This window comes from Perca fluviatilis, chromosome 1 (genome assembly GCF_010015445.1).
Source record: "Perca fluviatilis chromosome 1, GENO_Pfluv_1.0, whole genome shotgun sequence".
Taxonomy (NCBI): Eukaryota; Metazoa; Chordata; class Actinopteri; order Perciformes; family Percidae; genus Perca; species Perca fluviatilis.
Genome location: NC_053112.1, coordinates 32371147 through 32386231, shown reverse-complemented (window position 1 = coordinate 32386231; position 15085 = coordinate 32371147). Strand labels below are relative to the sequence as shown.

At 41.1% G+C, this 15085-nt stretch overlaps 1 protein-coding gene across 3 annotated transcripts in view; it reads right to left on the bottom strand.

The window, feature by feature from the left end:
* The window catches only part of arhgap10 (Rho GTPase activating protein 10), a 96940-nt gene that overhangs the window by 6565 nt on the left and 75290 nt on the right, over positions 1-15085 (bottom strand). For 2 of the 3 annotated variants that reach the window (XM_039801646.1, XM_039801656.1), the window contains 4 exons: positions 12740-12881; positions 9118-9280; positions 2530-2631; positions 1002-1093 (listed from right to left, as the gene is read on the bottom strand). In XM_039801646.1, coding sequence (XP_039657580.1) covers positions 1002-1093; positions 2530-2631; positions 9118-9280; positions 12740-12881 — 499 coding nt within the window. The remainder of the gene's footprint in view (positions 1-1001; positions 1094-2529; positions 2632-9117; positions 9281-12739; positions 12882-15085) is intronic. The other variant, XM_039801666.1, reaches the window with a different exon arrangement.

Sequence of the window (15085 nt, the reverse complement as noted above, 5' to 3'; positions counted from 1 at the left end):
CCCGCTTCGGTCCCCCTACAGGTTGGAAGCAGAATTGTCCATTACATTACATTACATACACTACATACACTACAGATCCGCTACCCTATCTGGCAAAAATGTAATGGACAATTCCGCTTCCAACCTGTAGGGGAACTGAAGCGGGGAAAGTTCTCTAGTGTTGCTTTAAACTCCCCAAACTCTGTATCGAGGTAACAGGAGATTTAAGTCGAGATCCAAAAGAAACACATACCATTGTTCTGTAATACTTTAATTAAATTAAGAGAATTAAGAGGATGGCCTCTAGAACATAATCTAATTTAGTTTTTGAAAATGTGATACTTCATTGATTTTGTGTTTCTTATTATTCAGATGATAGGAGTTTGTTTTTATGAGTTGGAAATCCACTTTGTAATAAATACAATGTTGCCATTGTAGGCATTTATCTTGACATGAACTCAAAGAAACATTGTTGGCTGTAATGTGCAGGCATCAAAATAGAAAATACTGTACATACAGTAGATTAGGAAAAATGAATAAGGTGAGGTTTCAGTCGTCCAATCCATATGTATTAATGTTAGTTGTTGACGTTTAGATCATAATGTTAGATCATTATATCTTTCAGGGCAAACGGTTTACTTGTATCTGCAGGAAAAAAAAAGATGTGATCGCAACTTTTAAGAAGAAAGAAAGAAAAAACTAACTGCAACGCATTGTGGGATCTTATCAAAGACACCCCCACATGTTTCCCAGTAAAGACCCAAAAAGTGTCTGTGTATCACATAAAAAGGCAAAAATAGGACCTACAAAATCCTCATTTCCTCGGAGAGTGATTAAAGCTCAGTCGAGCCTCTTCCAGACACACTGGAGAGAAAATCTGTGTCCCTCCCTCCCCTGTTCTCCTTCTCCTCGTCTCATCTCTCTGTTCAATTGAAGATCAGATTGGGTGTTCGGTTTTCCTCTAAATCCAATATGCCAGGGCTGGTTCTGAGTGAGCGACTGGTGTAGGCGATAACACTTACCGGCGTTGAATATTGCGCCGACCTGGAAGGAGAGCTCAGAGTCGTGCTCAGCCTCGCATGGGTACACTGCCTTGGCTTTCCTGCTGGTGACACTGAAAAATGAAGGCAATCAGTGAGCTGGCGGAGCTTGGTGGAGGATTACCGCACAGTTCAATCTGGGCCCGGGGCCTGCTTGTTCATTCACTTACTAGCCTGAAACAGCAGAAATGGGCCAGGCTGGAACTGAGGCAAAAGAACTAAGAGAGGAGCTGGGTCGCTACACACTTTTGTCTTGCCCTATGTCTAGTCTAGACAGACTAGCGAGCGAGTCAAATCAGACCCACGTGCACCCGTGTGCGTGCACAAACACAATGAAAAAGAGCGCTGTCTGTAGCAGGTTTGTACAGTGGGAAAGGCAGGCACACCCAGCAGACACCCATCTATGGTGAGATAATTAAAACGTGGCAGGGGGATTCTAAAGTAGGTTCGCACACAAACAGAGGTAGAATAGAAATCTCTCTCTGCGGTGCTTCAGCTTTTATACATTTGTGAGCTTAGAAGCTGCATTTTAAATCAGTTTGATGTAAAAGAGCGCCTTCAAAGAAAACCATATTCATCGCTCTGAAAACGTTAGTAAAAAGGCATATTTATGCCATTGCGCTCCGGAAAACATAAAAAACGTTTCCACAGAAAGGTTGTTTTGCCCACCATAGCAAACCGTTATCTCGAATGCCAGCAAAATTACCATGTAGAAATTGTGTCTTCAACACACGATGCCCTGATAAATATTTCATATTCTTTCTGCAGAGCAGCAACAATGTAGGATGAGAGAGGAGAAAGAAGATACACAAACTATAAAAAAAAAAAAAAGTTTGTGGTCACAGAGTTGTCAATACAACAATGTTCAGCCGAGTTCTTGCATTCAGAATTGGAAGAATGCACTCTCGTGGAACCGCATTTGGAAAAAAATGAGGATTTGTATTTCTATGAAAATAACGAATGAATGGATTGCCCACAGAATGACCGAGCTGTTTATAATTTCCTCAGTAACATCTGAAAAGCACGGAAAATGAATTCATCATTTAGTCTCAAGGAAGCAGAGCTATAGATCAGTGTAATGGGCAGACTGTATACACAGTCCCATCGGGTTCGCTCAGATACCTCTGTGCGTATCTGGGGTTTAACTGAAAGGGAAGAAGGTTGCTGCCCCTGCTGTAGCTGATATTTGTGTTGCATTAAGATCCCTCAAAGGTAAACCAAATTAAGGGCTGGTGAATATATGAGAAAGTCAGGGAAAATATCGATGCGCAAGGCTGCAAGTAGATGTTAAGACGAGCGAGGGAGTTGGTGATTCTGTTGAGTGAACATGCAAGATAAGACGAGCAAGCGAGAGTGAAAGAATCCCAGAGTGTGACATTTAGTGAAGATGAGTGTGAAAATGACTCAACGAAACAGAGATAAAAACAGGAAAAATGTAGTCAACTGCATTTATAAAAATCCAGTTGGCAAGACACAGGCAAATATTCCAAAGAGAGGAACCCTGTCTTACCTCTCCTCTGGCTTTTCTTTTTCAGAGGCAGCTGTGGTGGAAGCAGGTTGGCTCTCTCCTGAAGCTCCAGTATTGGAGCAGGAGGCTCCTGCTGTGGGGGCCCTGTAGATAAAAAAGCACACCGATCCTATGGTGTTATCTACTGACTGAAAACATGCCATATTTGCACTGTAGATCGTAGCGTAGCATTTTCCCCTCAAATGCCACTATGTCTTCTTTAGATAGACCCGTTGTTATGGAGACAAGGTGAGAATACATTTCTACATCGATCCAGTGTAGTGGTGGGAATTCAAAAAAAAAATGCAATGGGGTGTAGCTTTGACAGTGGTAGATTTCGACACCATCCACAACCATAATTTTAACTAGCTGCCTCCAGATGTTTTGCCACATCTGTGACATTGCACATCAGAATTAAAGAGCAAATAAATCATTGCAAACTTGGGTCAATTGAAGTCATAGGCATTGATAAAATATAAATGATGCAGCACAGAAATGAGAAAATATGATAACTATGATCATTTATAAATGTAATATATCACACAAAAAAGAATAAACCTTCCATCGTATTCTATACTACAGCAGCTACAAAAAGGGGAAGACGCACTTTGATTTCCCATTGTGTGCAGGCTGTACACTTATCCCAATAACAAGGACAACAGTGGTCCATATTAACCTGAAAGGTTATCAAGAGAAACGTTGATACATTTATTTGAAGGTCTGAAATTTAAACTTGTACAAATACATGAATTTAACCTTCTGTTTTGAAACTTTCTGTGCTCCATATCTCAAGCCAACTGGTAACAATATTGTAAGACTAACTGGCTCAACCTGTGAACTTGTCTGAAGTAGGGCTGGGCAATATATTGATATATCTAAATTAATATATAAGACTAGATATCGTCCTAAATTTTGGAAATTGTGATATGACACGTGTTGTCTTTTCCTGGTTTTAAAGGTTGCATTACAGTAAAGTGATGTACTTTTCTGAACACACCAGACTGTTCTATTATTTGCCGTTACCTACTTAATCATTATATCCACATTACTGATGAGTATTTATCAAAACTCTCATTGTGTTAATATTTTGATATATTGACATACAATATCGTATGCATTTGGTCAAAAATATGATATTTGATTTTCTCCATATCGCCCAGCTGTACACATGTCAGACAGACAAACAAAGAAACAGAAAAAATCTCCGTCCAAAATAATCTGAGTCGACTGTATTGGTAAGAAGAGGATTCAGAATAAAGGGATGCAAACAGTCATGAATTAAATGTAATGTGGATTCTAGAGGAATAACCATACATGGTCCAGTTGTTTGCCTTTCTGTTTTAAGAAAAGACAAAAGAACAATTGTAATACAGACCTGTGTGCAACCACCACTAAGAGTGACATCAAAAGAATGATAAAAAAACATTGATACAAAAATTACACTTTTGTCACTTGAAGTTGAAAATATTAAAAAACGTCCTGACGGATAAATGATAAGTGTCCTGGAGGCTTATGGTGTTCCACTTCATGTTGATTTTTCCTTTAATTTGTCACAATTTAATGTACATTCACCTCCTACAGGAATGTACTGTATATAACTTCTTAACACACCAACACTCTCACCATAAGCTGCACCGTTTACAGTAGTAGCTGTGCTTTACACTGGCTGGTGTCAGGGCCAACGAGTCTATTGTCGACCTAAAGGATGGAGGTAGGGGTCTTGGTAAAGGCAGAGTGGAGCAGAGACGAGGAGGAGTCTAAGCCAGGCATCCCTCTGTGTTCCATGCCTGCCCCAGGGCCAGTGCTAATACAGTGCATAATGAGCAAATTGCTCCTAGCTGCCGCTCCCATAGAGACGTTAATAAAGGCAATTAGAGGGAGCAGCTGGGGAGGGGCTGGAGGTTGAGAGGATGTTGTGAATAGTGGTTACGTTGGCACTGGTGGAAGAGAGAGAGCAAGGCGGCCTTAAGGGGGAAAATGGTAGGGGATCTTATGTGGACATAGGTGAGCACATGGTACTGGGCTCACGCTTTCTTTCCCCCCTCTGTATCGCTTCCTCTGCCCATTCCTTCCCCTGACTCCCTCTCAGTGTGCTTGTCCATCCCCAGCGGTGGCTGTTCCGTTCGGGCCTGGCTTGACTGTGGGTGATTTATAGCTCTGCAGCAGTGCGGGGCCACTGTGGTGCTCAGCTGCTCCACATCAGCATGGGGGGACAGTGCGCTGCAGTGCAGCAAATCCACTCATTAACCTGGGCCCAGGCATAACCACTGTCTGCCTGGGTCACAGCCAAGAGAAGGGAGCGCAGAGGAGCACCAACACTCATTTACACACAAAACCTCTGAATACCATAAAATCTAATGCATTAAATCTAATGCATGGACAAACTTCAACATATCAAGCTGCTTATTTCAGTTCAAAGAGCATTATACAGATCTGTGAAGATCTTTAAAATAAACAGATAACTAAATTATTATAGAATGAACAGTTAGGGAAAATCAGTGAATGTCACATGGCTGCCCTAGAAACTTGTTAAACGTACCAGAGGTAAATGGATTCATCCCAAAATTGCTTTCACAATTATAGCTAAGCCAAACCGAGGGAAATCGTTTACCATTTCTCTTCAACAAAAATAGCATCAAGCTTTGAATTGCTCATCCGTTGTTTTCCCCCATCACAGGCCTAGCTAAGCTTCTTCTGTAAACATGATTAAATACAGTAAATGGGGGCTCGTGTGAAAATGCACTGTATGTGAGGCCCACATAAAAATCCCTCTCGAGATGTTAGTAATATTCATAAAAAGTTTATGTGTGACAAGTAGGTTGTGAGGATTTTTTATAGCATATATATTGTAATATGCAAGAAATTTGATATAATAAAAAAAGAAACAAAAAAGCATCACACATCGAATTCCAAAGTGAAGTGCAACTAGAGATCTTTTGGTATTTTATTATTTCAACCATCAGGGTTATCGCACATTATCCTACGTTGCCAGGTTAGTAGCAGGGAGAAATTCATCAACAGGAGTGGACTGCTGTTTCTCATTACTGCAGGAATTTCACCCTCAAGCATCCAGGCCTTGTTGATCCTGGCGTGGAGTTAACACGGGGATGAGCGGGGCTATCAACTGTCTTTCTATTAAAGGAAGCAGGGCAGCGGTGGGATTTAGTAGTGTTTCTAGTAGAAAGTGGGATCAAACCATCAGCCAAGCTGCAGGCCCAGTCACCGCCAATTTGGGTGGGCAGGAAATAAGCTCTGATCCACCATTTTATGATCCACAGCTGTCTGCCAGCAAGAGCAATGGATGGCTGGAGGTAGGGCAGGGGAGAGGAAGGAAAAGTGGCCAACAAATCTAACCTCATCGGGTAGGACTTGAGGCAACAGTACCACTGGGAGAAGCTGTGACTGAATTTAGGGAGAAGAGGAGAAATGAGGCAAGACATCGAAAATGACGGAGATGATAAATCATGCCACAGTCCACAAAGAGGCATTGCATGATATAGTGAGTCAGGATGCATTAGTGTATGACCAGGCAGATTTTGCTGCAGCTATACTGCAGAAAACCGACTAAAATATGCTGTTTTCCAGGTGCATTTTTGAGCACACCAGAGTGCAGATAATACATTTCTGAGAGTGGCTGGAAGTAATCTAGTAGTTGCCTTCCCTACTGCTCTTTTTGGCTAGGACTGAAGCCGAATCCCTGGGTTCCAGGCCAGAGAGGTGCTGTGCTAACAGGTCTCTACCATCTCACATGCTAAGATTTATGAGTGAACAAAGCCAGGGCGACACCCTGTGACATATGGCGCAAGTCTTCATAAAGGGACAGGGGCTGCGGCTATAAGGGTAAACAAGATGAATATCTCCCCAATGTCAATACGATTTACACGGCCAACGCACGGCCACCTGTCTCCCAAACAAATAAGAGCTGAGATTTACGACCTCCTCCTGCTTGCTTCTTCCGTCCTCCAACATGATGCCACATATGTGGGAAAGTGCAAAAAAATACCCGCAGGAGAGAAAAAAAAAAAAAGAGGAGTTGGTTACATAAGTAAAATACTGTAGCCTTGTCCATCTAATCCTGCAACTTAGGGAAAAAAAAATGCTCAATACGCACATGCCTACACACACAGGTGGGCACATACCCACAGAGGTCAAAGTGAGAAAGGAATCACATTGTCCTCTGTCAAGTTGTGAGATGGATTTGTTTTTATTTTACATCTCTTTTCAGCTGATGGAGAAGGAGAAGGGGACAGTGAATGAGGGGGAAAAAAGTATATTCCAAGGTGAATCTGTAGACATGACACAGCAGTGAGTCTAACATCTGCAGCATAACCCAATAATTCATCTCTCACATCAGCATTCAAGACAAGTCATGGGCTGGAAACAACAAAAAGGACCAAGGACTTAGTAGAGAGAGTGAGGACAGAAAGGAGAGGCCAGAGAGAGGCAAAGCCCTGTTGAAGCATTTTCCATCTAGTATTAGTACAAGAGACAGAGAGAGAAGTACAGTGGCTGACATTTGACTAATAGCATAAACATCGGGACGGAGACTAAACATTAATTGCACTATTGCTTAATCTATTGTTTTATTTTTTTATTAACTCTGAAGGATTCGCATTAAAAATTGACATCGTTATTTGCTGCCGGCGCATCCACATTATACAAGCCTTCCGTGATCGCGCACAGCCCCCACCCCTCCTCCACGCAGTTGCCTGTAGCCAAGGAGGACATGGAGGATTAAAAATTATGATGATGGACTCTTCAGAAGAGGTAATTATCTTCACTCGAGTTTCTGCCCACAAAAGTCGCCGGACGACACAATCTTCTGAACATAGCCATATTGAGTAATACAGAGAGTTGTGTGGAGCTGATTAATTAGCTTAGTCAAATCTAACTGTAAAATTTCCCTAATACGACTAATAACTAGAATACTAATAATACTTTTAACATTACTACTAGAGATGCACCGATTACAACTTTCTAGGCCAATTCCGATTTTCTTTGAGCTAGGCCAGCTGATACCGATTTTAGCCGATTCCGATTTCATTTTTTCTAACCACTTTACAGCACAAACAAATATGTTTTTTGTATCTTTTCTTTAATATAACATTTTGCATAGAACACAGAAATTTTTTTGAACAGATAATGGATCACTATAAAATAGAACTATATAAATTACTCCAGGTGTGGGAAATTCACACACATCTAAAGTGCAATGTTAGAATCATTTCCTTCTTTTCACATCCAATATCCAACTAAAAACAATTAGATTTTGGTTTTTGGTGTCGTCCCTCCACGCCCTACTATTTCCTTGCAGGTGTTGCATATTGCAAAATTGTTATCTTCTGCACACACGCTGAAGAATTTCCAAACAGCTGACATGTTGCAGGTTAATTCACGAGGTTCCCTACATGTGCGAGAATAGCCGACCACACGAATTCAAACCCGGGAGGCCAGTCGCAGCGACACCGCGCGAGAAAAGTTGAGAGAAAGGAAAAAAGAGAAAGGCTGTGCCCCGGCGTCCGTGTGTCCTTGAGAACTGTAACTCGTATAACTTATGTTGTCAGTTAATTATAGCATTCACCTGCACGAAATCGGCATATGTCAGACTGAAATTGCCGGTTGCCGTTCATGGCAGAGCACGTGAAAACCGGCCAATTCCGGTCACCGGCCGGTCTATCGGTGCATCTCTAATTACTACTAAATTATTTGCAAACAATCACAAAAATTATGATAATGCCAACACAGAATGCAACCACATAAAAAGTAATCATTTCCTACTTTAAAAAATGGCTTTACATTACACTTGTATTTTGCCTGTGTAGTGAAAGTGCACTTGCTTGAAGTCACAGCTGTGTAGTTTGGTTCCAAACCTGTGATTTGCCACCCCCATCTCCAATATGTTCAGTGATTCATATAGTGAATGAATGAAGTGAAACAAAATGGCAACTTAGTCTGATTATCAGCCTAACAACCGTGTTTTGGAAGCAGAGACCAGTTAATTACAACATGCCTAAATCGAACACTAGTGTGTACTAGTAATAGACGATTTGAGGCGGGATGCCATCCCCGTTGTAAGCAATGCCCCTTGTTAACCTGCCACCCCCCACACCCTCCATCCCCTGATAGCAGAGAGAGTGCAGGGACAGAGGGGTTGTTTAGTTGGATAGTTAGTTAGTCTAGTCTAGTCTGACTCATTGATCCTTTATCTGACTGGGGTTTGTGCAAGTTAGAATCTATGGCCCCAACCATGGATCTGAAATATCATTAGGCTTACTGAGCATTAATAAATCTATGGCGCTGTCCGTGGTGCTGAAGTAGCAGACAGATTTGTAATTGCGACTTGTTTCTGAGTCCCTTGCTTCTGTATAGATTTCATCTTATATCTATAATATTCTCTAAACAATAAAGCTGGGGCGGATGCAAAAATAGTGATCAAAATATTAAAAATATTAAATGTCTTCAATTCCATTTGTAATCCATACAGTGTACACATCCCACATTTGAATATAAACCATGTTTGATTCCCAACCAAAACCTGCATTGTCAGTGGTGTAGTGGTGATTTGGGGCTTCAGCATGATGAACCACTCACCCGGAGTTGCTGCCTGAGCTGAGGCTGTTGCTAAGGGGAACATGGTCACTCTTCTCAGGCATCTCTGAGGCCGAGGCTGACGATGACTGGGACGATACAGACTCATTGCTGCCCATTGATGTCTCATCTGTAGCTAGGCTGGAACCATCTCCCACTGCCGACACTTGGATAAAATAAAAAAAATAAAAACAGTGTTTGTTTTAGTTACTTGAATCTTTTTATTCATTTTATTCTACTGTAAAACAGCCTATTCTGGCTTACTGATGATAGCTTTCACTGATAAAACAGCTGAATAATTTATCAATACATTAGGCAATGCTGCATCAACAGGAGAATTTTATAAATCAAACTGCTGTCAAAACAGGCGAGACTTGCAACCAAGTTTGTATTGTTCATAATAATATAGAAACCTAAGTAACACTACAGAGACCCAAGCTCTTTTATTTCAATTTTACCGTCAAGCAAAGATCCTGCTTCGGGGAGACGGGCGAGGCATTGAAGCAACCGTTAATGTTAAAAAGTAGCTTGTTTGGACCATTTTTTCTTTTTTCCCCAACAAACGCATATCAAAGCACTTAAACCAAAAGCCCATATTTAATTGAGATTGAATTGAACTGGTGCTAGGCTTATGGCTTAATTATAATATTACCAAATGTAATCACAATATTTATACATTATAGATGAACAATAGCATGCAACCATGGCATTACTGGTCTGTTGTACTGTACACTTTGTTTGTTGTATTTAGTTTAAACTGTGATTTTCACCTTCACAGAATGAAACTCATTTATTTAAAGTCTTTGTACTGTACAGCCACACAGATGTTTTCAGTTGAGATTAATTCGACCTCAATTCAGGTTTAATATGGGTGGTGCGGTGTTGAGAATTAAGTGATGTCACCAAACTTCATGAACCAATAAGAGTGATGAAAGTGTCAATCAAGCATGGTCTGTACACGCCCACACAATCTTAAGAAAGTGGCCCACACAGGCAAAAACGTGGGTGGACCCTGGGTGCGCAGGGGCCCGTTTCAGGAAGGAGGTTTAACAAACTCTGAGTCTAACCCTGAACTCTGAGTTGATATACCCTAAAATTGGGAAACTCTGAGTTTCCGGTTCCAGAACAGCTGATTTGAGTTAGTTCAACCAACTCAAGAGTAGGTTGACTCAGTGCACCACCACTATAAAAATGCAGCATGAATGGAGCTATGATACTACGATTCACCATGGTAACAACCACAAAAAAAAAGAAAGAAAAAAGAATCAGTCGCCGTACTTTACCCCGCTGGAACTAGAAATACTCATGCGCACATACAGTGAGTTTGAACATATATTTTCGTAAAAAAAAGCAACACGGCTGCTGCTGCAAAAGAGCGAGAATTGGCATGGGCGAAAATTGCTGCTTGAGTCAATGCATAAGTTCCAATATTGTGTATTTATTTCAAGTATAAGTATAATATTACTGGTGAAAACTGGTGGGATGGTATTGAACCTATAATCTATTTCATTTAGGTGCAAACATCCAGGCGAAAAAGTACTACTAATCCCGTTCTGAGGTTGCAGCACCATGTCATTAACAGATTTATATTTTAAAATAATTTATTTCAAAAGGGTTTTACATCATTCACCTGCAATCCTGTGAAACTCCTTTTTAATGTCTGTTACTGGTTTGTGTCCAAGGAACAAAAACTACAAAAAAGTAAAAAAACCCGTTTCAGAGCGAGTCACACTCTTCCGACGGCTCTGCGTACAGTGGCTTTACTAATATGCTCCACATCACCAATGTTGTAAAGAAAACTGCCGTTTGCAAAAAAATGTAATGCAACACAAAGTATCTGCTGGGATGTAAGAGCATGTCCACGATGGGTGACGTTAGTGATATGAGGACGAATAAGGTTATGTACATATGTGATGGACTGTGAAGAAAAACGATGCCGCTCAAATAGGTAGTTATCTGGAAATAAAAAATACATGTAGTCGGGGCCTATCATCTCCCGACGCATATTTAATTCTCTGCGAAGTAATACAGCTTCTTTATCAACGAGATCGTCGACAAAAGGACATGCCATGTCCAAGAAAAAAACTGTTATAGCCTGCCTAAAAGTTAATAAAGCAACCCTGTTTTTTTATTCATGCAGATAAACTGCGCTAAAATGCGCCTGCTACAGACTGACTGAATGAATGAGAAAATGAAAGAGCACTGTGTCAGAGGGAGGAGACTGAGAGAAACTCAAAGTTTATTGAAGAAAACCTGCTCCCGACCAGGTTAGGTTCACAGAATCAGTTACCATAGTAACTCTGAGGTTAAGTTACCTCTCTTTCTGAAACGGGCTGGACTTACCCCTCCCTCTCAGGTATGATTAACCTCCCTTTCTGAAACGGAAAACCCAAAGTTTCCCTCATCTCAGGGTTAACAAACTCAGAGTTTTCACTAAACCTGCTTTCTGAAACGGGCCTAAGGACCTTTGAAAATCATATTTATTATTATTTTAGTTTTTTTTAAGTTGTTCACTAGGCGGTTTGCTGGACACAGGTGAATGAAACGAACCAGGATCGTACCCCCTGTCAAAAATTACAAATCGCTTACCAATTATATCACCCAAATCTGCCGCTCCACTTGGCCTTAAGGAGCTTTATAGTGATTTTCAGCGACTGGTTATTGTTTAGCTGGTTCACTGTGATAGCTTCGTTTTCGGCTGCAGTAGGCAGCTGTTTTCAGTTAGAACACTCTAAAAACCCACTGTAGACTACCTGCGTATAAGCCAAATATTTTCCTCAGAAATTGGTAGAGCCCACAAAACAGAGCTAAAAGAGAGTGAATATTGGACTTGCATTTGCCAGGTACACAGAAACACAACTTCTAATGAATTATATAATGTTGCTCCGCAACTGTTTGTTTACCCTATCAACTTAAAGAGTTTTTCTCGTTTCCGCTGCCCCCAAGCAGCCAAAAACTAAAATCAGATATTGCAAATCAATAACAAATACACAACCTATCTAAAATGTCGAGACAACGTACGTTAAAACCATTATGTGGGACTCATATGAAGGACACAAAGGTTAAAAAAGGATAACGCCTTTTATCCCTGATATTAAAATACCCCATGTTAAAAGCTAGAGCGAGGGAGGTAAAGAGAGGCAATCTAGTAAGCAGATTTAGATTCCTTTTGTATGGAGGGGAAGGGATTTGTCTGGCCCTGGATCAGAAATTGCTGGAGTTGGATTGTTTGGGTCACCAGGTCAGCTGATCAGCTCACTTGATGCACAGGAGAGGGGCCCTGTCATTGTCTCCCATTTCATCAAGTATCAGAGGAGTTAGTCAATTTTAAGCATTACAAAAAAAGTCATAGATGCAAATCTCCCCACACAGTAATAAAGAGAGGAATCGACTAAGGTTCAGTCTGTCATCTGTAAAGAGTGCTATGGTTCATAGTGGTCACTAGGGAACAGGCTAACCATGAGCGAGTAAGGTAGTTTATATCTAAAATGGCTTATTGGTAAGGTTTATATAATCATTCTAATTCTGTATGATCACATACTGTAAGTCTTTTGTCAGACTCAGTTCCTTAAATATACAGTATATACAGTAGAGGTGTGAAAATATACACTTGCACGTCTCTTACCATTCTGAATGTCTAGGGCTTGTGGATTGTAGACAGCCAGGGGCCGATTCTGTCGATTCTGCTTCTTGGACTGCCTTGTGGGGGCAGAGAATACTGGGGCAGCAGGTGAAAAAGGGCATGACTCCGGAGCATCTGCAAAGATCTGAATACACAATATAAATACAGTAAGTCTTTACCAAAACTAAAAACACGGTGGTTGCAGATACTCTGTAGTGTTGAGCAGCAGCATGTCCTCAGCTGACCTCACTTAGTGAACAGGTTTTGAAACTCACAGGCTTTGTGTAGTGGTAGATGAATGGAAAAGGCCATTTGCAGCCACAGCATGTGCTCCTAAGGAGAGCTGAGCAGCTCATTGATTGGACCCTAAAAACTTCATGCGAGAAGATTTTGCTTGTGCCAAAATAAACAAGAGCAGCTCCACATGTAACGCAATCATATCCCGTCCAGAAATCTGGGTCTAAGTTAAGGTGACATTACTCCTCAGAGAAATTGAGTAAAATAAACAGGGTTTGGACCTCGAGGAGGGCTGGCCAACTGGCACTGCCTGTTTACACCGGGGCCGTGTTTACATATAAACTTCAGATGTAGAGTTAAAAGAGAATAGGGCTGCAGAGGAGAGGAAGTCTCAGCAGAGCCTCAGAAAGGATCACAGACGAGGAGAGGAGGGAGGTAGGGAAGGGAGGAGAGAGAGAAAGTGGCAGAGAAAGTGAGCCAGAGTGTGAACGGGAGAGGCAGACACGGAGGAGGGGGCATGAGAGAGAAAGTTTGGAGGAGAAAGGCAGATAGAAAAAGTGAGAAATCTGATATGGCTGAGAGTTTCTGCTGCCTCCCTCTCTCCCGCTCGCCTCTCTCTGCAGAGGGAGGTGAATGTAAAACAGAGTCTACTGTTGGTATCTGGGGTTATCAACAGTCTGGAGTGGGACTAAGCTGTGAGGGAAGTTAATGCCTGTCTGTCTGTCTGCTCAACTTTCCCCCTGCTCTAACACGCTGTACTTTCCAAAATGCTCTTGCTGCATTCTAACACTACATCCTTTATCACCTGGACGGTGTTGGATACCTCTGGGTAGCTTTAGAGACTAGCAGTGTACACTGTGTTGCTGGTGTTGCTTTAGCACATTTGTATACCCCGTTGGTTTTCATCAGGCCTCTGTATTTTCTCACACCCCATTTTAGATTTGTCAGCTTGGGTGGAGCTATTATTCGCAACACACATCATCTTCCGTTTAATGAAGCTGGAGGGGGGAAAAAATGACTAAAAGCTCCTGGTTTCATCTGATTCTATGCAGAGTGCAGTGCTACTTCAAAACAGATTAGAAAACTAATCTCAAACCTTTTGCTCTTTTGACATGGACAATTATCCCCGTTTGACACCGATTGATGACATTCTGGGGAGATTACATGAGCCCATTAACTACAGGTTATGATACAACTCATAAGCAAAATACATGTGTTTAGGCAGGCAAAGGACCTTCCAAATATAATCAAATGCATATGATAACCTAAAGATAACCAACCTACTGAAAATGAACGGAATAAAATGTGATTAATCCTGGTGTGAGCACTTGGGGCTCCCCCTGTTGGGCAAATAAAAGATTCTGGATATTAAACTGCTGTTTAACTCCTCTGTACATTAATAACTGGGTGAAGGGTATGCTGTCCAAAGGCTTAAAGTTTAATGCGGTACAAGTCTCATTATCTGAGAACTTTATATCTGCTCATTATATTGTAGATAAAGTAGGGGTGTAACGATACATTGATTTGGATCGATATATCGATTCAATCATCAACGATCCAACACTGTCGATACAAAGTGAAAATATCAACACATATCGTCATCTTTAAGATGCGCCTTTATTTTCCCACTTCATAGTTTGTTTTTTTTTTATTAAAAATTTGTTTTTAATTTAGAGGTCTGGAATAGCTTAGTAATGAAATTGCCAGATCATATTTTAGTTGCTTTTTGTAAATAGATATAAATGTAACTGATGTTATATGGGCTCACGTGTCGTCTCTTATCGGTCACAGGGCCCTGAATTGAATAGGGTATTGTGGCACTTTGTTATATCAGTAAATATTGTATCGATAAAATGTGTGATTTACACCCCTAAGAGAAAGCAATAAATTCAATATGCATATATCCAAACGACTAAGTAACCAATATGGTGCATTTTCATTGCTAAAACATTTGCTCAAACAAGCTGAATTTAAAAGGGGTGGTATAAAGCAAAACCGATTTTACCTTGTCATAGTTGAAAAACGACAGTTTGGAGGGTAAATAGGACATACAGTGCCTTGCGAAAGTATTCGGCCCCCTTGAACGTTTCGACCTTTTGCCACATTTCAGGC